The 26,914-nt window shown below is 34.8% G+C and overlaps 2 protein-coding genes across 2 annotated transcripts in view; both read right to left on the bottom strand.

The window, feature by feature from the left end:
- Positions 1 to 9,942, bottom strand: part of SYCP1 (synaptonemal complex protein 1) — a 168,643-nt gene extending 158,701 nt beyond the window's left edge. Inside the window, exons 1-7 of the mRNA XM_059919118.1 lie at positions 9,835 to 9,942; positions 8,640 to 8,724; positions 8,420 to 8,463; positions 8,184 to 8,240; positions 6,892 to 7,056; positions 6,099 to 6,166; positions 782 to 855 (exon numbers count right to left, since the gene is read on the bottom strand). Coding sequence (XP_059775101.1) covers positions 782 to 855; positions 6,099 to 6,166; positions 6,892 to 7,056; positions 8,184 to 8,240; positions 8,420 to 8,463; positions 8,640 to 8,724; positions 9,835 to 9,942 — 601 coding nt within the window. The remainder of the gene's footprint in view (positions 1 to 781; positions 856 to 6,098; positions 6,167 to 6,891; positions 7,057 to 8,183; positions 8,241 to 8,419; positions 8,464 to 8,639; positions 8,725 to 9,834) is intronic.
- A 479-nt stretch (positions 9,943 to 10,421) lies between these two features.
- On the bottom strand, positions 10,422 to 24,777 carry LOC132363290 (bile acid receptor-like). The gene is made up of 11 exons (XM_059919063.1): positions 24,714 to 24,777; positions 22,745 to 23,107; positions 20,241 to 20,381; positions 19,425 to 19,567; positions 19,226 to 19,330; positions 18,990 to 19,089; positions 18,207 to 18,338; positions 17,674 to 17,799; positions 17,407 to 17,520; positions 13,777 to 13,922; positions 10,422 to 10,631 (listed from the first exon to the last, which is right to left on the bottom strand). Exons 1-11 carry the CDS (start codon positions 24,775 to 24,777, stop codon positions 10,422 to 10,424), a joined length of 1,644 nt encoding a protein of 547 aa, XP_059775046.1.
- Between the last annotated feature and the right edge of the window lie 2,137 nt (positions 24,778 to 26,914).

Raw genomic sequence — 26,914 nt, 5'->3', positions numbered from 1 at the left:
TTCTTGATTCAATTTCCTGGTTGTTCCAAACAGAAGAGAAGGTTAGTCTCAAGATCACACTTTAACTGAAATGAGAATTAACCATAAATGCCAAGTAAATATGTATCTTTTAAAATATATTATCTTTCAAAAAGCTTGAAGAACTTTTCAAAGCTCAAAGAACGGAGAATCTAGTTACTACTTATATAAAGAAATGGTATGAGACACATATAACTTGTTCAAATAAAAAATGGCTCCTGGGACTTCCCTGGTGGTCCAGTGGTTAAGAATCCACCTTCCAATGCAGGGGACACGGGTTCAATCCCTGGTCGGGAAACTAGGATCCCACATTCCTCAGGGCAACTAAGGCCGTGCCACAACTACTAAGCCTGCATGCTCTAGAGCCCACGCACCACAACTACTGAGCCTGCACACTCTGGAGCCCACGTGCCGCAACTAGACAGCCCATGCACCACAACTACCTAGCCCGCGTGCTCTGGAGCCCGTGCGCCACAAGTAGAGAGAAGCCCGCGTGCTGCAACAAAAAGACCCCACATGCCACAATGAAAAGACCCCACATGCAACAACCAAAAGACCTTGCATGCTGCAATGAAGATCCCACGTGCCACAACTAAGACCCAACGCAGCCAAATAAATAAATAAATAAAAATTTAAAAATTTAAAAAAAATTTTTTAATTGGTTCCAAAACATGAAAAGACAATTTGTTCCCCTCTCCACCCCCCACCATTAAAGTAATAACAATAAATTGATAAAATCATATAAAATGAGAAAGATATTTACATTTCTTTGTCTTTTCTGCAGATCTGGCACAAGTTTCTTTGAGTAGATTACATAAATGCCTTGTAGCATTATTCCTGAAACAGAGGAAAGAGTTTGCATAAGTGTAATCTATCTCAAAGCAAAATCATATATAAAAGTTATGAAACATTACTGTTACAATTTTAAAGAAATTCTTAAAACATCACAATATTTAATATATATCACATATCGTTCATAAGTGACTATATGAAGGAAAAATTGGTTGACTGTACTATTAGCAAAGGTGATTTAATAACTGCCTCCTTGGGAGATGCAAGAGGGAAGAGAAATGGGAACATATTGTATATGTATAACTGATTCACTTTGTTATAAAGCAGAAGCTAACACACCATTGTAAGGCAATTATACTTCAATAAAGATGTTTTAAAAAATAAATAAATAAATAACTGCCTCCTTTTAAAATGAAAAGCTCCTTAAAAAGTTTCTACCCAAGTGGCTTTCAATAACGTTTTAGTAAACAGTTCCAGATTCACCTAAGAAATAAAATGAGAAGAGAGGATTGGGATTTTCATTACTACTTACCCCAGAAATATTCTAGCTATCTTACCTTCAAAACATAAAATAAGTTATTTTCTGAAGAGTCATTAATTATGTGAATAAGACCTCTGATCATCTCACAAATGCAGAAAAAGCTTTTGACAAAATTCAAAATCCATTTATGATAAAAATTCTCAACAGAGTGGGTACAGAGGGAACCTACATCAACATAATAAAAGCCATATATAACAAGCCCACAGCTAACATCATACTCAACCCTGAAAAGCTGAAAGTTTGTCCTCTAAGATCAGGAACAAGACAAGGATGCCCATTCTTGCCACTGATATTCAACATAGTATTGGAAGTCCTAGCCACAGCAATAGACAAGAAAATAAAAGGCACTTGAATCAGAAAGAACAAAGTAAAACTGTCATTATTTGCAGATGACATGTTATTATATATAGAAAACCCTAAAGCCTCCACCGAAAAACTGTTAGAACTAATAAACAAATTCAGTAAAGTTACAGGATACAAAACCAACATACAAAAATCAGTTGTATTTCTGTACACAAATAACAAACTATCAGAAGAGAAATTAAGAATATAATTCCATTTACAATTGCATCAAAAAGAATAACACGCTTAGGAATAAATTTAACCAAGGAGGTAAAAGACCTGCACACTGAAAACTATAACACACTGATGAAAGAAATTGAAGAAGACACAAATAAATGGAAAAATCTTCTGTGTCCATGAATTAGAAGAATTAATATTGTTAAAATGTCCACACTACCTAAATGGAGTCTGGTACCAATTCCAAATTTGGAAGTGGGTTCCCCACACCAACAAGCAATTCTGGGCACCACAGCTGAGTGTCCTACAATTCAATTCTGACACCATCTACCTGGAGATAGCATCAGACTTCATAAGTTAAGGGTTCAGTCCTATAAGACTGCTACCCATTGTAAAGCAATGATACTCCAATAAAGATGTTAAAAAAAACAAAAAAATAAAAAAAAGACTGTTACCCTCCCCTTATCCCACCAACTTCAGATGCTAGTTGCAAGCCCAGGTCATTAACTGTGGCTCTGTCCAACTGGCTATAAATCAGAGGTTCCCATGACCTCCTCCTTGGGTTCTATTAATTTGCTAGAATGACTCAGAGAACTCAGAGAAACAATTTACTTACTAGAGTACTGGTTTATCATAAAAGGATATAATTCAGGAACAGCCAAGTGGGAAAGATGCATAGGGCAAGGTATGAGGAAAGGGTGAGAATCTTTCATGCTCTCTCCAAGCTCATCATTCTCCCCAAATCTCCACATGTTCACCAACCAGGAACCTCTCGAACCCTGACCTCTCAGGTTTTTACAGAGGCTTCATTAGATAGTCATGACTGATTAAACCTTTAGCCATTGGCAACTGATCCAACCTCCAGGCCCTCGTCTGTCCCCAGAGGTTGGAAGTTCCAATCTTCTAACCACTTGGTTGGCTCTCCAGGCAGCCGGCCCCTATCCTTAGGTGGGGGCCAAAAGTCACCTCATTAGCATAACAAGACACCTTTTCACTCTCAACATTTAGGAAATTCCAAGGGTTTGAGGAGTTGTGAGTCAGGAAAGATGGATGAAAACTAAATATATATGTGAAATATATCTTGGTCATCTGAATGACCAAATATATATTTTTTTCTTATAAATCACAATACCACACTACTGAAAGCAATCTACAAATTCAATGCAATCCCACTCAAATTTCCAATGGTATTTTTCAAAGAAACAGAACAAACAATACCAAAATTTGTATGGCATCACCAAAAACCCCAATTAGCCAAAGTAATCTTGAGAAAGGAGACTAAAGCTGGAGGCATCACACTTCCTGATTTGAAACTATATTGTAAAGCTATAGTAATCAAAATGGTACGGTACTGGCATAAAAACAGACACATAAATCAATGGAACAGAATAGACAGCCCAGAAATAAACCCACAGATACACGGTCAATTAATTCATGATGAAGAAACCAAAAACATATAGAATGGGGAAAGGACAGTCTCTTCAATACATGGTGTTTGGGAAACTAGACAGCCACATGCAAAAGAACAAAACTGGACCACTACTTTACACCATACACAAAAATAAAGTCAAAAGGGATTAAAGACTTGAACCTAAGATCTGAAATCATAAAACTCCTAGAAGAAAACATAGGCAGTAAGCTCCTTGACATAGGTGATGATTTTCTGGATTTAACACCAAAAGCAAAGGTAACAAAAGGAAAAATAAACAAGTGGGCTACATCAAATTAAAAAGCTTCTGCACAGCAAAGGAAACCATAAACAAAATTAAAAGGCAACCTACTAAATGAGAGAAAATATCTGCAAATCATATTTCTGATAAGGGGTTAATATCCAAAGTACATAAAGAAGTCATGCAACTCAGTAGCAAAAAACAATCTGATTTTAATGTGGGCAGAGGATCTGGACAGAGATTTTTCCAGAGAAGACATACAGATGGTCAACAGGTACATGAAAAGGTGCCCAACATCACTAACCCCCAGGGAAATGCAAATCAAAATCACAATGAGATACTACCTCACACCTACTAGAATGACTATTATTAAAAAGATGAGATAACAAGTGTTGGGAAGATGTGGAGAAAAGGGAACCCTTGTGCACTACTGGTGGGAATATAAATTGGTTCGGCCACTATGAAAAACAGTTTGGTGGTTCCTCAAAAAATTAAAAATAAAACCATATGATCTAGCAATTCTACTTCTTGGGATTTATCCAAAGGAAACAAGAATACTAACTTGAAAAGGTATATGCATCCCCATGTTCAATGTAGCATTATTTACAACAGTCAAGACATGGAAACAATCTAACTATCAATGGATAAATAAAGTGTGGAATATATATACAGCCATAAAAATGAAGGAAATCCTGTCATTTACAACATTATGAATGGAACTTGAGAGCATTATGCTATATGAAATAACTCAGACAAAGAAAGACAAATACCATATGGTCTCATTTATATGTGAAATCTTAAAAAAAAAAAATTAAAAACAAACTTACAGATACAGACAACAGATTGATGGCTGCCAGAGACAGAGGTGGGAGGTGGGCAAAATGAGTGAAGGGAGTTAAAAGGTACAAACTTCCAGTCATAAAATAAATCCTGGGGATGCAATATACCGCATGATGAATATAGTTAGTAATATTGTATATTTGAAAGTTGCTAAGAGAGTAGATCTTGAGGGTTCTTGTCAAAACAAAAAATCTGTAATTATATGTGGTAATGGATATTAACTAGACATTGTGGTGATCATTTTGCAATATATACATATATCAATCATTACATTGTACACTTAAAAATAATATGTTATATGTCAATTACATCTCAACCAAAAAAATTTTTAAAGGTCAATATAATGTAGTCATATCTTCCAAATATCATTAAATGGTATTGAAAGTTAAAAAAAAAAAAGACCTCTGGGTGTCTTGAAGTTGCTAACATATACACCAGTTTAAATTTTCCAATGTATAATTTTTCTGCAGAAATGAATTGTTACAGATTAACATTTTATAATAATTTTTAAGTCTAAATATTAGTTTAATGAAGAGCAAAAGCTGTAATATTACATAAACTACATCCTTTAACATTTTCAATAATCTAATAAATGAAAAGGTTAAGAAGTCACTGAAATCACAGGTGGTTTTGTTTTGTTTTCAAAGCCTGTGACTATTCTCTACCACAAATCAGTAGTTCTCAAAGTATGATCCTTGCACCAGCAGCATCCACATCACTTGTTAGAAGTACAAATTCTTAAGTCTACTCCACTGAATCAGAAACTCTGGCAGGGGAGGAGAGGCCAACGACATGTGTTTTAACAAGCTCTGCAGGTAATCCTGAAGCTTGCTAAAGCTTAAGAACCACTGTTCTAGAGAGAGGAACTTTTTATTGTTACTGGTTTTGTAAAATCAAAACAAGTAACTACAAACCTAATTCTTGGACTTCCCTGGTGGCACAGTGGTTAAGAATCTGCCTGCCAATGCAGGTAACACGGGTTGGAGCCCTGGTCCGGGAAGATCCCACATGCTGTGGAGCAACTAAGCCTGTGTGCCACAACTACTGACCCTGCGCTCTAGAACCCACAAGCCACAACTACTAAAGCCCGTGTGCCTAGAGCCCATGCTCTGCAACAAGAGAAGCCACCGCAATGAGAAGCCCGCGCACCGCAATGAAGAGTAGCCCCCGTTCACCGCAACTAAAGAAAGCCCGCGAGCAGCAACAAAGACCCAACACAGCCAAAAATAAATAAATAAAATAAATTAATTAATAAAAAAAAAAGGATGATACTAAAGTTTTAAGCCAAAGTTAATGGAAGAATGATTGGGCCACTGGCAAAAACAGGAATTTGACAGTGAGAATTAGCTTAGAACAAAGTTGAGCCCTCTTCTGCAAGAGTTTCACCTAAAACAATAGTCAAACAAAAAGGTATACAATATACATAGGCAGTTGTAGATATAGGATTATCAGGTACCTTTTTCAACACTAAGTAATGGCTTCCCCTGCCTGTCATTTTAAAAAGTGAGAAGTTATTAGTCAGTGACCACAGTTTGCCAAATGCAAGAATGTAAAATAGGTATGTCTTCCTCTTCTCCACAGCACCCAGATAGAATTCTATATATCAATTAATATTATACAACAGAAAGAGCTCATTCAATTTTTGGAAATTATTTTAATAATTAGTTTGGAATAAAAAATAAATTTGTAAAGAACAAATTCATTAAATTATTACTTACTCTTTTATTAAATCTTTATTTTCTTGAATTCCTTCTTCTAATTTCAAACTTACTTTTTCATTTTCAAACTAATTTACAAGACAGAAGAACAGTTCATCACATTTTACTTAGCAAAATAAACATGAGTATATTCATTAAGCAGCATTTCTTTGCTAACATGCTATGATGGTCTATAAGAATTATTTTCTTTGAACACAAAAAAGAACTTTTTTGTCACACTTATGGATATCCTATAAGAATATGGGTCTCACCTTCATCAGTCTAAAATTAGGTTTGCTGAATTATCTCCAAAATGTATCCAACAATATTTTAATGTGATATTATCTTCCCTAAACATTTTGAAATGATATTTTATCTTTCTCCTAACCCAATGTTGCATTTTCTCAAAATTTTTCTTTCACTATGCCATAAAATTGAAGCGAAACAGGTTTAAATTTAAAGTTTTATCTACAATGTCATTTTCTAATATGATAAAAAAGACATATCAAACAAAACATCATCAGTAACAGGAACTAATAAAAATTAAAATTCTATAATTAGAATCATTAAATCAATCTTTATCTAAAGTAAATTACTATTTCCCTAGTCATTTGCATTAAGTTTCGTGCAGCCTGTCTTCTGCTCATCCTAAAGTTGAAATGCAATTAATATTAATGAAACTTCAAAAAACACCATTCTTAAAATCCACATCACAGAAACAAGATAAACCCAACTTACCCTGAAATAATACTCTAGTTTTAATAGTATTATAAGATTTACTATACTATATTTTCAATTACAAATTTCATTATACCTGTAGTTCTTGAATGGCTTTCCGCTGTGCTTCAATTATTTTTCTATTTTCTTGCAACTTGTTTTCTTTCTGCTTCAGTTCAGATTCTACACTCAATTTCCACTTCTTGATCTTTTCAGCCTCCTTATACAGTTTTGAATATAGTCTGCTCATTGGCTCTGAATTCTATTATAAAATAGGTTTTCAAAGACTGTTAATAGTTCAAAATTTTAGTATAACCAAACTACAGCTGCCTATTGAAAATATCCATGAGTATCTTAATAGTTGAGACCAAATCTCTCCTCAATTTATGCCCTAATACCATGCTGAAAGCTATATTAACTTTTTTCTAACTACTAAGGCAATATTAGCTACTTCACTAAGGTTACTGGTCACCTAAGTTATTCCTTGATGAATAATATCAAATAACTTCAAAATGTGCCTAAGCCAGAAGTTAGAAATCTTTAAGTCAATGAGAGAATCTGGCTGGTTAAAAGCTAAAATAAATCAATCTACATGAAATGTGTCAATTTTAGGAATGGTCTTGAAATATTTTGGTTATACAAACAGCTTAAGGATTAACCAAAGGATATGAAGTTTAAGGTACAATGACAAGAAAAATAATAGTGAACACAAGCTCTTTCATTTAGCCTGAGGTTTTATTTGGATTTTATTTGGATTTCCTGCGTCATCCCTTTCCACATTATAAGGTAAATGTCAGAGGTTTTCTTTTTTTTTTTAAATCACGCTATTTTCTCCTTGCTGATAGCTCTGTTATCAAAATATATAAATAAATTCCGTATTTCTAAATTGGTGATACCATAATCCCAGCAACAAACAGATAGCACTTTACCAGGCCATGGAATTTCTCTTTGTTTTAAAGACATCTATGTGCCATAAGAATGATTTTTATAACTAAAATCAAAAGTACAGTATATCCTACAAATTCCTTAGACAGTAAACCAGCCAAACAATCATACCTATTAATTCAAGAATTGTTTGTAAAATATTGGCTTAATTCTCAACCTTTTCACACATTGCATTCATCTCCCCTTTTCCATTCTTGATTTTTATGGTTTAAAGTTAAATTGCCCCTTAAGAATTCATGCTTTTATAACTCAGGAAAATACAGAGGCCTAGTGTTTCAGCAAATTCAAAAGAAAAGCAAAGTGGCGAAAAGGTTTTAAAGAATATAACTTAACACCTTAACTAAATATTAATCCTTTTGAAGCTTCAAAAGAAAGATAAATACAAGTAATAATAAATGATACTCCAATTACAAGAAATTTAATATGGACGGGAAATCTTCTGACCTCAAAATCAGTGTCTTTTAGTCCCTCTTGGTAATGACAACTGTCAGAATTATCAACCTAAAAAATGAATAAATTTTTCCTATGAGAAAATATTTCTGATGATAGTTTCCAAATAGCAGCAATTAAATACTGAAGACTAGTAATCCAACAACTAAAGATTTTTTTTTTCTTTTTCAAGCAAGCAATTCAATATCTAACTAAACAGGTTATATCTATATACACTATACTTAACTGACCTGTTCAAGCATGGGCAAAAAGTCAACTTTTTGTAAAGCAGGATCTGCAAGACAAAAGACAACTGGAATTAAATATGCCAACATCCTGTTTTATATATTAAGTATCATATCTAGCTTTAATGTCAAGGTTATTAATATAATACTCTTATTTGATATCTAGCAATGTGTATTTTAAAAATGTTTCTATGTAAGGTGATACATTGTTTTTCTAGTCTCCTACCTGAATCAATGTTTTTCCCATTTTTGGAGAGATTAGTCATTGCAAATGGAAAACCAAAATCATCTTCAACATACTTGTTGAAACCCTAGAAACACAAAGAAGTTCTTAAACACACTGTCCCATACCACTCTAATAACTAGCAGTGTAATATGTAATTACATATACAGTATACATCTGCTTAAAAAAGTGACTATAATTGTAAATCCTTTAATGTATAGTGTTAAAAATATCAAATGATTTTGCTCTGTAAACAAAGCAAAAATTTTTAATTTTCACTTATAAGAGAAAGCTAAACTAAAATTACATGATACATGCTTTGTAAGTACTCAGGAATAATTTTAGTGATCTTAATTAGTAGCTTAGAATATTAGTTTTCTTCAGTTTCATTATGATCTTTCCCCTGGTAGAACTGAGAATTTTCTTCACTGAATAGCATTTTAATGTTATACTCTTTGGCTATAGAGACATAAGAATTTTTCTACAACATAGAAAATCAAAATATTCATTGCTTCATCCTATTTCCAACATAAAGTTCCACATAAGAAATTTATTTTTTTTAATGTAATTTTTTTTTTTTTTTTTTTTTTTTTTTTGCCGCGCTGTGCATAATGCGGGTTCTTAGTTCCCTGACCAGGGACTGAACGCATGCCCCCTGTAGTGAAAGTGCGGAGTCTTAACCACTGGACCGCCAGGAAAGTCCCCACATGAGAAATTTAAATAAATTACTAAAAAAAGCTCTATTCCTCCTTTCCAATAAGAACCTACTACACGTACGAATTTCCCTTTTATCCTGTCAACCCGGAAGCTCAGAGTCAAATTTTAACCTCAAACACTGATTTTTACCAGTATGTCAACATATTTGTCCAAATTTTCTTAATTTTCCTTGATCCTAATATTCTTCTAATTTATATTTTACTATTTCATTGTATATGTTCATAAGTTGCCTTAAATCATTTAAAGAAAGAGGATTAAAGTAAGCAGGTCCCATTATGTACGCAGAATTCCAAAGCACCAGTGATTATTTCTTTAAATGAATGATGCCTAAACTCATTAAGTGTGCTCATTATTCATTCAAAGCAATGCTATTCAAAATTCTTGGGTAAGTCAGACCATATTTACTGAAAAAAATTATAAGATATCACCAGTAAGAAAGTTCACTTTGCCTCATTTACCTAATGAGTAAATGCAAATTTACCTTGAAGAAATTAGAATCTCCTCCCAAAGTCTGAGGTTTCACTGCAGATACTTGACTGCTACTTAATCTCGGTGGTACAAACAATTTAAAGGGCTTCTGCTTTTCCATTTTCTCTTCCAGTCGTAATTATCTATTGCTCAAGATGGGGGAGAAAGTGTGTTACATTGTTTCATTAATGCACTACTTATTCTATAGTAAATGGGTATATAAAGGAATGCGTGAAACGTTTGTTACCATAGAAGCCTACGGTGTCCCTTACTGCCGGGGTGTTCAAAGCAGAAACATCCCCTATTTGCCCCACCATCCCCCCACCACCAATGGCCACGCTGGTGACGTCGATGGATAATCGAGAAACTCGAACTAGGCATCATCGCCTGGACAGCCTGAGAAGAAGCCCGTTACCTCCACCAGCCCTGTTAAATTGCATCACCTCGCCGGGAAGAACTAGTTGAGGTGCTTAGACGACTACGGAGAAGGCGCCGGGGGCTGCCTGCGTGAGGGAGGGCCAGTAACAAAACGTCGCCCAGCTCTGGGTTAGATTCTCAGGGAGGGAACTCGGCACACCTGCCCCCCTTACCTTTAAAAAACTAGCGGGAAACCGCGGGCTCGGTGGTCACGCGAACCGCCACCTGCTGTCTATTAGGGCAGCAGAAAGAACCAACATGAACTTCTGCCTCCGAACCTCGGAAAAAGCGGGAAATCGCTCCAGCCGAGCGGCCAGCAGGGAGGTGCCGGGCGGTTGGCGGTGTAACGGCTAAATAACGGTCGGCGGCCTCCGTTGGCCGGGGGCGCAAGACCTACATCTCGCGAGATTTCCCTTTACCTTAGTAGCAATTCTTCTCTGGATACTGTTTCTCCTTAGAATTGGCCCTGTTTAAGCTTCTCCTATTGTTAGAGAATGTGAGGAAAACTATCAGGTGCTGTGATAGGATGGAGCTGAGAGTGAAAAATCTATTTCTGTCCTCTAAGAAGAGCTCACAGCCTTAGGGAAGAAACAAGTGCAAACATAATTATAACCCCCTGTAATCATTTAATGGTAGTAATTTTCTAAGGGTTGCTGGGACCCTTAGAAAGGGACAGTGGCCTTTACAGTGGCTTGGGAGTCAGGAGAGAGCTTCACGGATGTGGTACACTTTTGTTACTGCTTCCGTAGAAAACAGAAGGGTGAATAGAGCGTTGGCTAGGTGGTGAATGCGGGGAGGGGTGTTCCCGGCTGAGGGACGGTAGGCAAAGGCGCTGGAGTCGTGAGAGAGATGAGTCCAAGAGTGAGTGAGTCCAGGCAATGCGGTGTAGGTGTGTGAGGACGCAAATGGGAAAATGATGAGACTGGAGACTTAGCAGATGTGAAGGCATCTCGAAGGCTTTTGGATTTTAGCCTTTATGGATGGGAATCTTGAGGAAGTTTGAGCGGAAAAGAACGCATGATCAAGTTCAGAAGAAAATTTGTAGTATGAAAAATGGTTTAGGTTTATGAGACTGGAGTTAGGGAGACAGTTTTAATAGCCTGGGTGAGTAAGGTATGAGACCTGAGCTATGACAGTGCCAGTGAAGATGAAGAAAATGTGTCAAATGGAAAAGATATTTAGGAAGAAGAATTAATAGGATTTGATGGCTTTTTTAAAGTGAGCAGCAAAAGAGAGAAGTCTAAGATGACCCCCTGGTTTCAGACTTGAGCTACTAGACACAATAAATATTGTGGGTGCTAGGTACCTAGGTTTGAGCAATAAGACAATGAGTTCTGTTTTCAACATATTGACTTTGTTTTCTAACTTTCTCCATGTACTACAATATAATTGATGCTTTTCCAAAGGACTTTAGTAATACTTTTAAGTGACTCATTTTGTTTTGTATAAATTTAACCTATCAGACGGAACAGTTTCTGATAAAATTACATTTTGAGCTAGAAAGGATGATCCAGTGTAAGGCTTTCATTTTACATGAAACAGTCTAGATACCCTAAAAAAAGATAAAATACTCCCTTCAAGAGATGATACCAAGAATAAATGCACAAGATAACCCCTGGGGGGAATAATTGATACATTTAATTAATATATTTTATAAGTTGAGGGTATAAATTCAATATTCCAATTCTTTTAAGTTTTACAACAGTGAAATATTCAACTATGGTCTTTTTTCTGTATTGAAAACAAAATGCTATTCCTAGTATTAAATTAACTTAAAATCACAGTATTTTATTTAATCAGATCCAGTCTTTCAAAATAATTGTGCTTCCATAGAATTTCTCACTTTCATGTATTTCACATGAAAAATTTTTAACGTTAATCTTATTCTTACAAGGATTAAAATATTTGTGGTAAGGTTTCAGGTTTTAAGAACTTTATTTTTTCTGCAAAAGATTTTTCTTCCAAAATTCATAAGCCATATTTACCTCTCAGTAAAATGGTTTTGTGTGATGCTTATGTAGAACAAAATTTTTGTGTGTTTGTACACAAAACTTAACACAATGTTTTTAGCAAAAATTTATGTGGGAAATTTCTTGAGCTAAGTACATGAAATACCTAATCACTGTATGAGAACCCACATGGAACACGCCTCAAGATTGTCCCTCTGGAAGATGGGGAGGCTGAGCCGTTTATGACCAGACTCCCATGCCCAGGAGGGTTTGAGGCCTGCCCTCTCGTGACAAGTTTCCATGTGCAAGAGAAACAGTCAGTGTGCAAGGCACTGTCTTCCGCACGTGCAGGTGAAAGTAGATGGACTAAAGGGACACAATGCAGAGCATCAGTGATGTCTATTACAGCCTGAGTGCTGATTTCCTGGCTGTGTTAAAATTCATCATGCTGTCCACTTATGTATGCATGCTATTCTTCAGTAAAAAAAAGTTTATTTAAATATTTTTGTAGGAAATGCATGAACTACAAAGAGGGTGTCATTTCAGAAAAAGAATAAAAACTGAGATGCCTTACACTTAAGATCAAAACTTTCCCCAACTGTTTTGGCTGGAGTTTCAAGATGACCCAATCCGCTTTTGCTTGCTTCACCAACCACAGCATCTCAGAGTTCCTGACATGACATCAAAGTTTCGATGATATGGAGAATGATGCTGGCCAGGCAGTTCAACTCAGGCTTACAAATATAATTATTTATTTGGTCACTCACTCACTTGTTCACAGAGTATTTGCTGAGCTCTTAGTTGGTTAAGGACGGTGCATGGCACTGGTGATAAAATGATCAAGTTCTTTCTCAGCCTTCAAGGAGCTCATAGACCAGTAAGGAGGACAGATATGTCAACAATTTAAAAAAAAAAGAACTTTATTTTTTCTGCAAAAGGTGTTGGCAAAAATGTCAAAATATTGTCTACCAGAATGAGCATTAAATTGTGCTGAATTTCCCAATATATGTTAACATATTTTGTCATTTTAATTTTTTCAGTATCATCTTGCCATGACAAAATTTTTAATTGGGGCTTATAAAAGATCTCTTTTTTAAAGACATTAAGGGACTTCACAAGCGGTCCAGTGGTTAAGACTTCACCTTCCAATGCAGGGGGTGTGGGTTTGATCACCGGTCGGGGAGCCAAGATCCCACATGCCTCGGGGCCAAAAAACCAAAAAAAACATAAAACAGAAGCAATATTGTAACAAACTCAATAAAGACTTTAAAAATGGTCCACATCAAAAAAAAAAATCTTAAAAAAAAGACATTAAGAAAAAGTAAGAGTTGAACGAAGCTTTGTTCCTCTTTAATAATTTATAAAATGCTATAACAGAAATAAGTTTAAAATGTTAGTTCCTTATCCACCAATCTAGCCTTAAAGAGGTTCACAACTGCTTTTATTCTGATTACAACTGTTTCCACTAAATAATCTCTTTTATGTCTTCAAATAATCTATATATTTTCATTCAATTTTCTACTAAATGAAAATAAGGAGAGTTCCTTCAGGTAAGAACTCTATTTAGTACTACTCCCTTCTGAACAAACCATGCAGTAACAATAACCATTGCTTCTTTGGGGACGAATCTTGAAAAGAATACTAGATGTCCCTCTAGTGGTGGTCCTATATTCCACAAAATTTGATGAGCCCTTGATGATGTCCATTTTATGGCGATATATTCGTAACAGCAATTCTGTTCATGTTTTTCAAATCAGTATCCTGTGATCATAGCGTAAACAATCTAGATTTAGGAAGTTTAAGACAAACCACAACATTCTAAAATTTCAGCAAAGTGAATACAAATTCCATTTCTCAGAGAGTAAACTAGCCAATTTGGAGTCCTTTGTTTTCCAAATGCTAAGTATTTCTAAGTAGTTGTGATTCAGTGTTCTCAGTTCAGTGAGCCTCCCTATGAGACGAGCAAAATGCTGTAGGTCTTCTGGATGATAAATTTTTGAATATTTGTACAAAATTTGTAAAACTGGTTCTTGTAAATTTTCCACATGTTGCTTATTTTTAACGCACGGACGATCTGAAAAACATTATCACATATATCTTAATGAATATTGGAAAATGGTAGAAGATAATGAATTAATTTAAAACAATACAGTTTTAAATAATAAAAATAGCAAATATTTACTGAACTTTTAATATATGCCAGATTTTATGCCAGGTAACTTGCTTCTATGCAATGTTTTATTTAATCTTCATAATACTCTATGAAGAGTATTTCTTAATGATTAGACAGCATTCACTCATCCAGTCATTGTGCTGGAGATACAGCAGTGAACAGAGACTAAGCTTCCTGCCCTCATTGAGCTTATATTTTGGGTCTGGGAGGAGTAGGGGAGGAAAGAGACATATACACATTTTTTAAATAAAAATATATGACCACAATAAGTGAGAGTACAGGATAAGAATGGGGGGGGGCAGTAGCTATTTTTAAAAGGGTAATCAGAGATAAGATGACATTTAGCAGAGATCCAGGATGGTGAAGAGGGAGCCATGAAACTATCCAGGAAAGAGCTTTCCAAGCAGAAGATTTGTCAAGTACAGTAGAAGCTGTGGAAGGAGCCTGTTTGAAATTTACAGGGAACATATGCATCGAAAGCAGTGTGGCTGTGGTGGTGTTAGCAAAAGGAATAGTAATAGACACTGATAGAAAGAACTTTGGCTTTAAACTGTGTAAAATAGAAAGCCATTAAAGGGTTATGAGCAGAGGAATGACATAATCTGGTTTATGTTGTCAAAGAATCACTCTGGCTACTCTATAAAGAATAGACCCTAGGGAGGCAAGGGCAGAAACAGGATAGTGAGTTAGTAGTTTTATTAGGATGGCAGGGACAGGGACAGTAAGAAGTGGGTGAGTTCTGGATCTATTTTGAGGCTATAGCCAACAAAACTTGTTGCATATTTGATAATGGGTATAAGAGAAAAAGAAGTGAAGGATGACTTCAAGAATTTTGGCTTATACAACTTGAAGGATGGAGATGCCATTTAGTAGAGACGGAGGAAGAATATAGGAGAATCAAGGGGCAATCAGGAGTTCACATTCAGACATGTTAAATTTTATATGCCTAGTAAACATCCAGATTGAAATCTTGAGTAGGCTATTTAATGGAGCTTAGGGTAGCAGTCCAGGTTGGTATATAATTTGGGAGTTGTCAGCCTCTAGATGGCATTTAAAGCCATGAGATAGGATGAAATTTCAAAGGAAGTGCACATAGGAAAAAAGAGAACTGAGGCCTGGGACATTTTAACATTTATCAGTGTGGGAGATGAGGGGGAATTAACAAAGGAGACAGAAAGAGCAGCAACTGAGTAGGAAAACCAAGAGAGTGTAATGTCCTGGAAATCAAGTGTAAAAAAATCATGTCAAGAAGGAGGGAGTGATCAACTGAAGCCAAATGTTAAGTGTTCTAAGAAAGAGGGAGTGATCTGCTCTGTCAAATGTAGCTGACGTGTCAAGTAAGATGAAGACTAAGAATTGACCACTGGAATCTGCCATGCCAAATTACTGAAGATTTTGGTAAGTTATGGTGGAAGGGAAAGGAGGGGACAAAATCTGACTGTACTGGGTTCAGAAGTAAATGAGAAGAGAGAAATGGAGGCAGGAGTATAGACAACTCTTAAATTTTTTTTTTTTTTTTTTTTTTTTTTTGCTGTAATGTAGAACAGAGAAATAGGAGAATAGCTGAAAGGGGATTTGAGGTAAGGGCAGACACTATAAAACTCTTAAGAGGAAAACATAGGCAGAACACTCTATGACATAAATCACAGCAAGATCCTTTTTGACCCACCTCCTAGAGAAATGGAAATAAAAACAAAAATAAATAAATGGGACCTAATGAAACTTCAAAGCTTTTGCACAGCAAAGGAAACCATAAACACGATGAAAAGACAACCCTCAGAATGGCAGAAAATATTTGCAAACGAAGCAACTGACAAAGGATTAATCTCCAAAATATACAAGCAGCTTATGCAGCTCAATATCAAAAAAACAAACAACCCAATCCAAAAATGGGTAGAAGACCTAAATAGATATTTCTCCAAAGAAGATATACAGATTGCCAACAAACATATGAAAGGATGCTCAACATCACTAATCATTAGAGAAATGCAAATCAAAACTACAATGAGGTATAACCTCACACTAATCAGAATGGCCATCATCAAAAATCTACAAACAACAAATGCTGGAGAGGGTGTGGAGAAAAGGGAACCCTCTTGCACTGTTGGTGGGAATGTAAATTGATACAGCCACTATGGAGCACAGTATGGAGGTTCCTTAAAAAACTAAAAATAGAACTACCGTATGACCCAGCAATCCCACTACCAGGCATATACTCTGAGAAAACCATAATTCAAAAAGAGTCATGTACCACAATGTTCACTGCAGCAATATTTACAATAGCCAGGGCATGGAAGCAACCTAAATGTCCATCAACAGATGAATGGATAAAGAAGTTGTGGCACATATATACAATGGAATATTACTCAGCCATAAAAAGAAACGAAATTGAGTTATTTGTAGTGAGGTGGATGGACCTAGAGTCTGTCATACAGAGTGAAGTAAGTCAGAAAGAGAAAAACAAATACTGTATGCTAACACATATATATGGAAACTAAAAAAATAAATGGTTCTGAAGAACCTAGGGGCAGGACAGGAATAAAGACACAGACGTAGAGAACAGACTTGATGACACAGGGAGGGGGAAGGGTAAGCTGGGACTAAGTGAGAGAGTGGCATGGACATATATACACTACCAAATGTAAAATAGATAGCTAGTGGGAAGCAGCCACATAGCACAGGGAGATCAGCTCGGTGCTTTGTGACCATCTAGAACAGTGGGAGAGGGAGGGTGGGAGGGAGACGCAAGAGGGAGGAGATATGGGAATATATGTATATGTATAGCTGATTCACTTTGTTATAAAGCAGAAACTAACACACCATTGTAAAGCAATTATACTCCAATAAAGATGTTTTAAAAAAAAGGCATTGTTTTATGATGCAAGAAATTACAGCATGTTTGTAAGCTGAAGGGAATGCGCTTATAGAGAAGGCTATTTTGATGAAAATTGGTACATTTGGAATCAATGAGTAATAAAATAACCACAATCTTCATGATTTCATTGCCAAACTTAATCCAAATTTTTACTGCTAAATAGTTTTTTACCTGAAAAAAACACTGTTGTGGCTGCAAGCAGAGCATATTCAGTATTAGTAATACTAAGCTCACTCATTCTTCTACAGAAGTAATACAGTGTGGTAATAAATTCTTCAGCAATACCTAAAAAGATTAATATCAAATGTATTTTCATCAGAACACAGTGCAGACTCATATTGCCATTATCATATTTTCTCAAAGCAGTATAAGAAAATGAAACATGTCTGACAAATTTTTTCCATCCAATACAATATTTTGTATTATATGTAATATTACCAGTCAGCATAGCAGAAGGACAATCTTCATTGCAAAATGTTTCCATAGGATAAATAGCACTTCTATCACCACTTTGATCATGACAATTCAGTGAATGATCTGAATGATCTGATATTTTCATAGTAGCTAGTTAAGGGAAAAAATATAAAGTCTGATTTTTTTAAATCTTTATTCGGATAGTAGAGTCAATCTCTCTAATCTCTGTTAAACAGGAAACATTCCCAACAAATGGTATCTTTATAATTTTTATTACTGAAACATGAATCTAGAATAATAGTTCGCGCTTTATATAAACATTATATAGAAGACCCTCCAAAAATGTGTTTTCTATGATGCTATATAAGAAGAATGGCTTTCTTTAAAAGAAAAACAAAAGCTAGAACAATGAATTGGAAAACTATAAACCACTATTATGAAGTACTTATTTGTACACTAACTAGTACAATAAAAATATAATAAAAAATAGCTCAATGTTATATAATCTGTTGCTAAATTTAATAGTAACTATTAACATTAAGATTGAGTTAGTTGACCTTTTTCACTTTCAGAAGTTGATGAAAGACATTCTTTTTGACTGTAAATTTGGGCCACATGAAGGAACATCACTTCAGTTTTTGATCCCTTCTGTAATGCAGTCTGATCCTCATTGGTCAAATTTTCAAATCCTTTATGAAAAGATCACATAATTGTTTGAAATAAATAATGAAAAGATAATTTTCAGGTATAGGATTTAACATTTTTATATTATTTACTTATGATATGAATCCTAACTGTTCCCTTAGAATAATTACGATTCCACATGGTAATATTTTGGGGCACTTTCATCAGAACCAGATAATAATAATTTCCTATGGCAAGAGCAAATTATACATAGAGCCTTGAAGAATTTATTTTCACAGAGAGTTATCTGTGCACGTAACTAGATAGCTAAGTTTTGGCCAACAGTGGCTTCACCTTTTTTTTTTTTTTTTTTTTTTTTTTTGGTATGGTACAGGGAATTTTGTTTCATGTTTTAGCTAAAAAACAAAAACAATTTATTTCCCAAAATAAAAATAAAATAAAACATACAACCAATCATAGTTTGTCTTAACTCGAAGTCTTTGAAGTCACTTGAATAATATTTTAAAATATTTATATTTTCATCCAACTGATTGATTAAAGCAAACAAAGTAAACATGTTTTTAAATTTAGAAGCAGTTTTGGTAGAAAAATAGAGGGTTTTGTTTTCTTAAAATGCCACCTTCCTTTAAAACAAGGAACTTTTTAAATATTACGTATTAAATTACTTTAATTTTTTCCAAAGATAAAGTGATTACCTGGGAGTCTCTTGGTGAAATCCATTAACCTCTGTATATGTAGGACAACTGTCTCTGAGAGTCGCAAGAAGATCAGTTCAGGATTTGCATATCCCTGCAGCTAACCAACAAAAAGAAATAAGATTAATAAGTTTTTTCTTTCAAATAACTGTTTAAATTTTAAACTTTTCTGATTAGGCTGTTATTTTCTAACATAATGAATTACAAATTATTTCTTGCCAGTAATGAACACATACAAATTTTTCTGTTTCTTCTAATGGAATTGCATATTTTTGATGAGCGGCCACGATGTTGTTAATGAGCTGATGTTCCTCTTGAGTTAGTTCCATGCTCTCCTGAATCTGTAAGAAAATACAGAGGGAAAACTATAATGCATACCTATTAAACAAGACATCAGCATTAAAGAAACAAGAAATTTTTTAAGGAGAGTCTTGCCACTTTTCCAGATCTAGTGGTAGGTGACACAAGCTTGTTGTTTACCCCTTCCTCTTCCACTTTGATGTTAGAGTAAAAATTATTCTTCTGCTTAAAGTTCTTTCGAAGTCTCTTTGATCTGCACTGGATTTCTGTGAGCAAACCTGTGATATTACAAAATTCACATAAAATATTTTGGGTACCACAAATAACATTATAGGATTTGATGAAAATTGTCTTACATTGTACACATGTGTGATCATGAACTTGCCTTTTCACAAAGAACCTTTCTTTTTTGGTAAGCATGTACAACAGCAGTTAAATTTGCTACATTACTTACTTCTTTTCCTTCCACAACTACCTGTCTACTTAAAACTACACAGTCATCCTAGACATAAATTAAAAATTAATTTTGCATCTCCAAATTATAAATTTAGACCTTTTTATGTTAGAGAAATTTCCACATTAATTATATCTTGGAAGCAACAGAATGTTAATTGGTACATTGAAGGGAAACCACTAATTTAAAATTCTGCTTTTTGTAGATGAATCGTATAACTTTAGGTTAAGTAATATAAAAATACAAGGATTTCCAGTTAAGAAGAAAATATGATTATTACCAAAGTTAGAGCAATATAGTGTAGAACAGATTTTATGGAAATAATTACCCGGATTGGTAACTGGCTATCCTAATTTAGCAGTTGCTGGAGAAATAGCTTAAATCCAGACAAATATGTTATGTTCACATATGTTCAAAATAACTTGGAGAACGTAAGTTCCTAGTAAGGTAAGAAAAACTAAAATCCCCCTAAAAAAAAAAACCACAATGGCACTTACATTCTTCCAACATTCCTACTGCCTTACACTTTTTTAGTCTGCACTCTTGACATTTTCTACGCATGTACATGTCCATTTCACAGTGACCACCATTCTTGCAACTATATACTGCATTTTTGGTGATGCTACGTCGAAAAAACCCTAATAACAAAGCAGAGTTTTAAAAATTTTACTATTAGGTATTCTTAGCTACTTGTTTTTAACCTTCATAGTAAAAGTAATCAAGTTAACTAAATTATTTCAATAAAATGTTTTTTCCCTCAGTAAGAAGGTTTGGTTTAATATACATTTATCTGGATAATTGTTTTAATCCTCTCCTATTTGATATATCTTATTCCATGGTTGTTCCTGTCAATAATCTATTTGGAAATTAAACTAAATAACCCCAACACATTAAAACAACTCTCTATTTTCTATGGTTATAATATACCATCTAAAAGCATTTTAAAACTATATTTTACAGAATATCACGATTCCGTGACACATCTCTCAAGGTTCCCTAGAAGGAATATGTGCTCATGTAAAATAAAACTTTAAGGAAAGCCTCTCTTTTTCTCGCCTCACATTTCTACCTCAACTCATAAAGGAAGAGATAATTTCCAAACTTACTCCTCTGTCCTTCTTCCTTTTTAGCACTTCCCCAGATGAGAACATATTGCTAATTTATTTAGTCCAAGACGTTGAATGGGCCGTTGTGTGTGTGTGTGTGTGTGTGTGTGTGTGTGTGCGTGTGCGTGCGTGCATGCTGGGGAGAGGTGTGGAGATTCTACATTTTCCTAAATCCATGCATAGCAGTCTCTTCCCATTTCCTGTTTCATTTCCCATTCCTATGCAATAATCCCTGCTATCTTCCTCTTATTCCATTCCAAGTGAAGTTGATAAAGTTAGTCAATACCCCAATTAGAAGCCTGCCATACTCTTTCTGTAGACGTGCTTGAGAGTGGGAGTTTCATGACTTAGATTCAGCAAAGGGAATAGAAACCTCAGCTTAGGCTTCAGAACTATGCCTCATTCTTCAACTTAGTTTTAACAGCAAGGCCCTGCATTTTAAGAGTAAGCAAATACTGGCCCAGCTATTCTACTCATAAAGCTGGTACCTCCTTTCCCTTAGTCTTCGTTTGGCTAGTCTATGTGTGGCATGAGTGTGAGAGTCTGACAATAAGACTTCACCTTGAACTTCTAGACACGTTTACCTAGTGCTGTACTGATCTAATCATTTCCAGGTTCTGCTCCAATATTTCATTTGTGAATTTTAAAAATGCAGAAGTGGAACTTCCCTAGTGGCGCAGTGGTTAAGAATCCACCTGCCAATGCAGGGTACATGGGTTCGAGCCCTGGTCCGGGAAGATCCCACATGCCGAGGAGCAACTAAGTCCGTGCACCACAACTACTGAGCCTGCGCTCTAGAGCCCGTGAGCCACAGCTACTGAGCCCACGTGCCACAACTACTGAAGCCCACGTGCCTAGAGCCCGTGCTCCGCAACAAAGTGAAGCCACCGCAATAAGCCCACGCACCACAATGAAGAGTAGCCCGCGCGCAGCAATGAAGACCCAACGCAGTCAAAAATAAATAAATAAATAAATAAATAAATTTATTTTAAAAAAAAAATGCAGAAGTGTTTCAAAACCTCAAAACTTCATCAAGGACTATTTTACTCTTCGAAAATACCAATATCAATGATGATCTTCAGTGGCAGACCTCCCACATGTTTTCAAAAAAGCATTCCTGGGACTTCCCTGGTGGTCCAGTGGTAAAGAATCCACCTTCCAATGCAGGGAACGCGGGTTCGATCCCTGGTTGGGGAACTAAGATCCCGCATGCCGCGGGGCAACTAAGCCCGCCCGCCTCAACTAGAGAGGCCGCGTGCCTCGAACTACAGCGTCCACGTGCTCTGGAGCCCAAGCACCACAACTAGAGAGAGAAAACCCGCACGCCACAACTAGAGAGAAGCCCATGCACCACAACGAACAGCTCGCGCAACGCAACAAAAGTCCTGCATGCCGCAATGGAGATCCCTCGTGCCACAACTACGACTCCACACAGCCAAAAATTTAAAAATAAAATAAAATAAATAAATATTTTTTAAGAAGCATTTCCAACAAATAGACTTAGAATCTTAGAAGTCATTTAATTGAAATTTCTTCCTAATTCACGAATTATACCAGCCATATGAGATGTAATAGTTAACATTCAGATCTTTTTAAAAGACATTTTTTATTCCAACATCAGATTCACCTAAGAACATGGAAACTTTCTGCCACATATATATTTTGAATTTTATATTTAAATGTAAAAGTCTTCATCAAAATTAAAAAGAAAACCAAATCAAAACTTCGTTAAATTCCATTTTCACATCTTTGATCCCACAGATTGATCACCTTTAAACATATCAATGGCTCTCCTTGATTTTATTTTTCACATTTTAAAGAGAGTACTCTTACATGCTTAAAATTTCATGACTCTTCAGTGAACACTAGGATTAAAGTTTTAACTTTATCCTTACCTTTGCAACCTTCACAAGTAAGTGCATTGTAATGATATCCTGATGCTTTATCACCACAAACTACACAGAGTTCTTCCTGTCCCTTAATACGAATGGAAGAATGAGTTATTCTGGACCTCTTTATTCCAGGGTAACCATCTTCAGCATCGTGGGCAACCACGTAAGTGGATTTATTTAATTCACAGGAAAGAAGTCCATACTCTCCACCACTGAACTGTGGATCCAAGCTATAAGTGTTGAGATGACTTTGTAAAGATTGGGACTGTACAGCTGGAGGAAACTGGACAGTAGAATACTGGCAATAAGGTGATTCTTGAAAATCAATGTCGTACAGCTGATAATTGATTTGTTCTGGCAAAATATCTAGTTTTTTTTAACACACACACACACACAAAAAAAAACAAATGGTGAGAGTCAAGTTATTTTTCAAATTTCAAAGAGTTTTACACTCAAAGAACAGAGTTAGTTCAACATGTCCACTACATCCCAGGGACTTGCTGTCCGGCATGAGAGGCAGACAGTAAACTGAATTGCAATGTATGATAAATGCTGCCACCCCAGAAGTATGCAGAGGTTGCTCAGGAGCTGGGAGAAAGCGTTGTTAATGGCTTACATACCAATGCAGTCTATTTCCTTAAGTAGAGATGAATATTTCCCAGAGTTTGAAATGAAAGCTTTTCCCCAGCTTCTGTATTTTCTTTGTTGTGAATAAAATTGTTTTCAGTGCAATCAGATCAGTAAAGAGATGAATTAATAAATTATCCCACCCCCCCCCACCAAAAAAAATCAAACTAAAATACAATTATACCAGTTATCTGGTTATTTCAAGCAAAAAAAAAATTCTTTAAACTCCCCATTTAATATATCTTAACACTCTCCTTCGCCATTTGTAGACCTGATTTAAATTACTAGTTTCTTTTCTGTTTTATTGTCTAGCAATTCAATTATCTGGTGATAAACTCACCTACCTCGGAGGGTGACTGTAAGAATGAAATAAAATGTGATATGCAAAAGCATGTATAAAATACAAAATGATACTTAATGAGTATCTTTATTGTTATTATCAGAAGCTCCCAAACACCAACTTACTTTCTGTTTTCAGGAGGATTACTGAAATCAATCCAGAAAATTGGCTCCAAAGAGACCCAGGAATACTTAGTTGCTCTATGTCTGTATCTAGTAATATTTGTACTTTTCCTGGTGCTGAATCACAAGGTGATTAGACCTACTCTTACCCTCAAAATTCTACCCCCAAGATTGGTAAACAGTATAATTTCTATTAAATCACATAAATTATTTGCAATCTTATAGCATCCAATCCAATGCAAAGTGTTGAATAAATACCAGTAACAGCCTGATATAAGAAGAAAAGTTATCAGTAAAAACAATGTAACTTTTATTTAAAGAAGAGGGCCCTTCTTGGCTGAGTATCAAAAGACTGCAGAATACTGGCTGATGTTCCATTGGCATTGAAATCAGAGTTCAAAGTATAATATAAAGGAAAACTGCATTTAAAATTCAATTCATATTATAATCTTGGTCTTTTTGGAGAAAAATCCTATTGTCTCTTGCACTCTGTTTTCTATTTCTTTCCCTTTGATAAAAATCTTATATTAAGATTAAAGTTTCAAGTACATTGAATAACTACTCTGAACTACATTTTCTAAATTGCATGTGAACTAGCTTCAGCTAACCCCTAAAAATAACTTATAATTTGCATGCTAATTCTATTTTTTAAAATTGAATACAATTTTAGACTACTGTGCTTTTTCTTCTTTACATTTGATTCTGGCTTACAGCATTTTGGTATTTCTGATTTTTGAAAGTAATTATATTCTCTGGTAGGGAGTAATTGAAAGTCTTTGGTTCATTTGTTAATTTCTTTTCTAAAAAACCTCTGATTAACCATAATTCCCACCAAAAAAAAAAAGTTTTATTAACTATTATACTGTAGTTTTTTGTTACACACCGTAGTACTGCACTGGTTCAGCAAGACAATACCCATCAGATGCAGTGACATAAGTATTGGCCATTCTCTGGTCCAATTTTCACTTCTTCATTAGTAGATGCTAAAATAGAACCTGAAGGAAACAAAAATTTTGTAGACTTTTTGAAAGTATGATTATCAAATCAGTATGATTTTATAAAAGTATAATACTGTTTTTGAAAAATAAAGAATTTAGCAGACTTTATACAAGACATTTATATTTACACTTTAACTGGAAGAATATTGATTTTTCATATCTCTACATACCAAATTATTTAATTTTGACAATTTCTTATTGCTCAGTTCTTTAAAATAACTTAAATCTTGGTAATAATCATTATGGCTCTTGAAAGGGTACCAAGCTTTGGAGTTAGACTTCATACACTGCCTTTACCACTTATTTATGGGTCATTTTTACACCTCCCTGAACCTTAGTTTCCTCATTTGTAGAAGAGAAAGAATGAAACACACCTAGCCAAGTTATTGGGAGAGTTTAATTAATGTGTTTAAAATCCAGCACAGTTCTTGACTTAATAACTGAGTCCTATAATCATTATTCTAATAGTTTCGCTAGATCTCAGTGTTCTAAATTTAGATGAATTAGGAAGAAAAAATACACTTTTTCATGAAGGAAATTAAAGAGTAGGAAAAGAATGGCTTTCATAGCACTTTATTTAATCTTCTAAGTCCTTTGTAAACATTTTTCATAGCACTGTGATATGCTAAGTATTAAAACATTAATTTTGGTTCTATGTGACTAATGAAAATGGTTTTTTGATTACTGAAAAAGTGTTTTATTTTTAATAGTAAAGACTAAAAATCATAAGCTATTATGAGGGAAAATTATTCAAAATCTAAGATGATCCCTTATGGGAAAAAAAACTATTTTTGTTATTTCCTAGGTAGGAATACTGCATCTTTGAATAGACTTAAACAGGAAATCACAGTTAAAGAAATTGGAAATTATTAAAAGAAAATAAAGGTCACTCTAGAGTCCATGATATTTTATAGCTTTATCCTCTCTATTCGAAAGTAAAGACTGTTTTCACCTTTTAAAAGAACCAAAAAAGAAGAAAATGGGTTTTAAAACGTACCAAAAGATATACATGACAAACTTCTGAGACAGCTTCTGAGATTATATTGAAAAATCTTTTACTTAGATTTATTTCTCATGTGATGGGGTCATGGCAAAGGTTTCTACATACGTGAAGATGATTAAAATAGTAATATCTCTGCAATTTGTCTCCGGTATTATTTAATAGGCTCTAGGTTCCTTTAAAAGTACTTAAATCTCCCACTCTCTGACAGCATAGCAGCAGTCATGTAGAAGAAGTGCTGAATGGAACAGACGAAGCAAAAGTGGTGCCCCCAAATAAGTGCACTTTCAAAATGAAGTTTTCCTTGAAAAGTAAAGACTAAAATCAATAGGATCAGTATTACAACAGGTTAATTAGCTCTCCATATGAAAAGAATTCTAAGTGCTATCGGTTTAATTAGTGTCATCCTCTTTAGCAATAATCCTGTTTAGTTCTTCCCAAACTTCTCTTTTGAGTCTCCATTTGATTTTAGAAAATTCCAAATGAATGTGAAAACTTGAAGTTGTTACTCACCCTTCCTTTAAAATTCCTGCTTTTAGCATTAGGCTTTATATAATATTAAATAAATATCTGAAAATTAAAAAGTATTTGGTACTCCTTTTTTTTGCTGAGCAAGATTTCTTTTAAGAAATAATATAGAATAAATTAGAGGTAGCACATTAAAACAAAACTGGTAATATCCTGGCAAATACACACAGAAGTATCTTACAACAATGCTGCTGTCAGGGTTCATATCATAAATAACAATGTTCTCAAACCAAGTCCTTCCAATACTGATAAATAAATGCCCCAAAATATTGTCTAAAGCAGAAATGTCTTTATCAGTTTATGGACTACAGGCATACCTCAGAGATACTGCGGGATTGGTTCCAGACCACCAAAATTAAGCAAATATCACAATAAAGCAAGTCACATACATTTTTTTATTTCCCAGTGCATATTAAAAGTTATGTTTATTTTATCCTGTAGTCTACTAAGTGTGCAATGGCATTATGTCTTTTAAAAAAATACCTTGTTAAAAATACTTTATTGCTTAAAAAAGTAATCATTATCTGAGCCTTTAGCAAGTCATAATCTTTTTGCTGG

Source organism: Balaenoptera ricei, chromosome 1 (genome assembly GCF_028023285.1).
Source record: "Balaenoptera ricei isolate mBalRic1 chromosome 1, mBalRic1.hap2, whole genome shotgun sequence".
In the NCBI taxonomy this organism is placed as follows: Eukaryota; Metazoa; Chordata; class Mammalia; order Artiodactyla; family Balaenopteridae; genus Balaenoptera; species Balaenoptera ricei.
Note: the sequence above shows the minus strand (reverse complement) of the source record. Positions and strands in the feature narration are given on the sequence as shown.

Bases quoted from the DNA above. Each gene is read 5' to 3' on its own strand.
- LOC132363290 (XM_059919063.1), bottom strand. From the start codon at position 24,777: ATGGCCAATACTTATGTCACTGCATCTGATGGGTATTGTCTTGCTGAA. The intron at 20,382-22,744 runs GTAAGGATAAAG...CTTTGTTATTAG, and splicing joins TACTTGTGAAGGTTGCAAAG to GGTTTTTTCGACGTAGCATC. The intron at 13,923-17,406 runs GTAAAAAACTAT...AAACATGAACAG, and splicing joins CACAACAGTGTTTTTTTCAG to AATTGCTGTTACGAATATAT.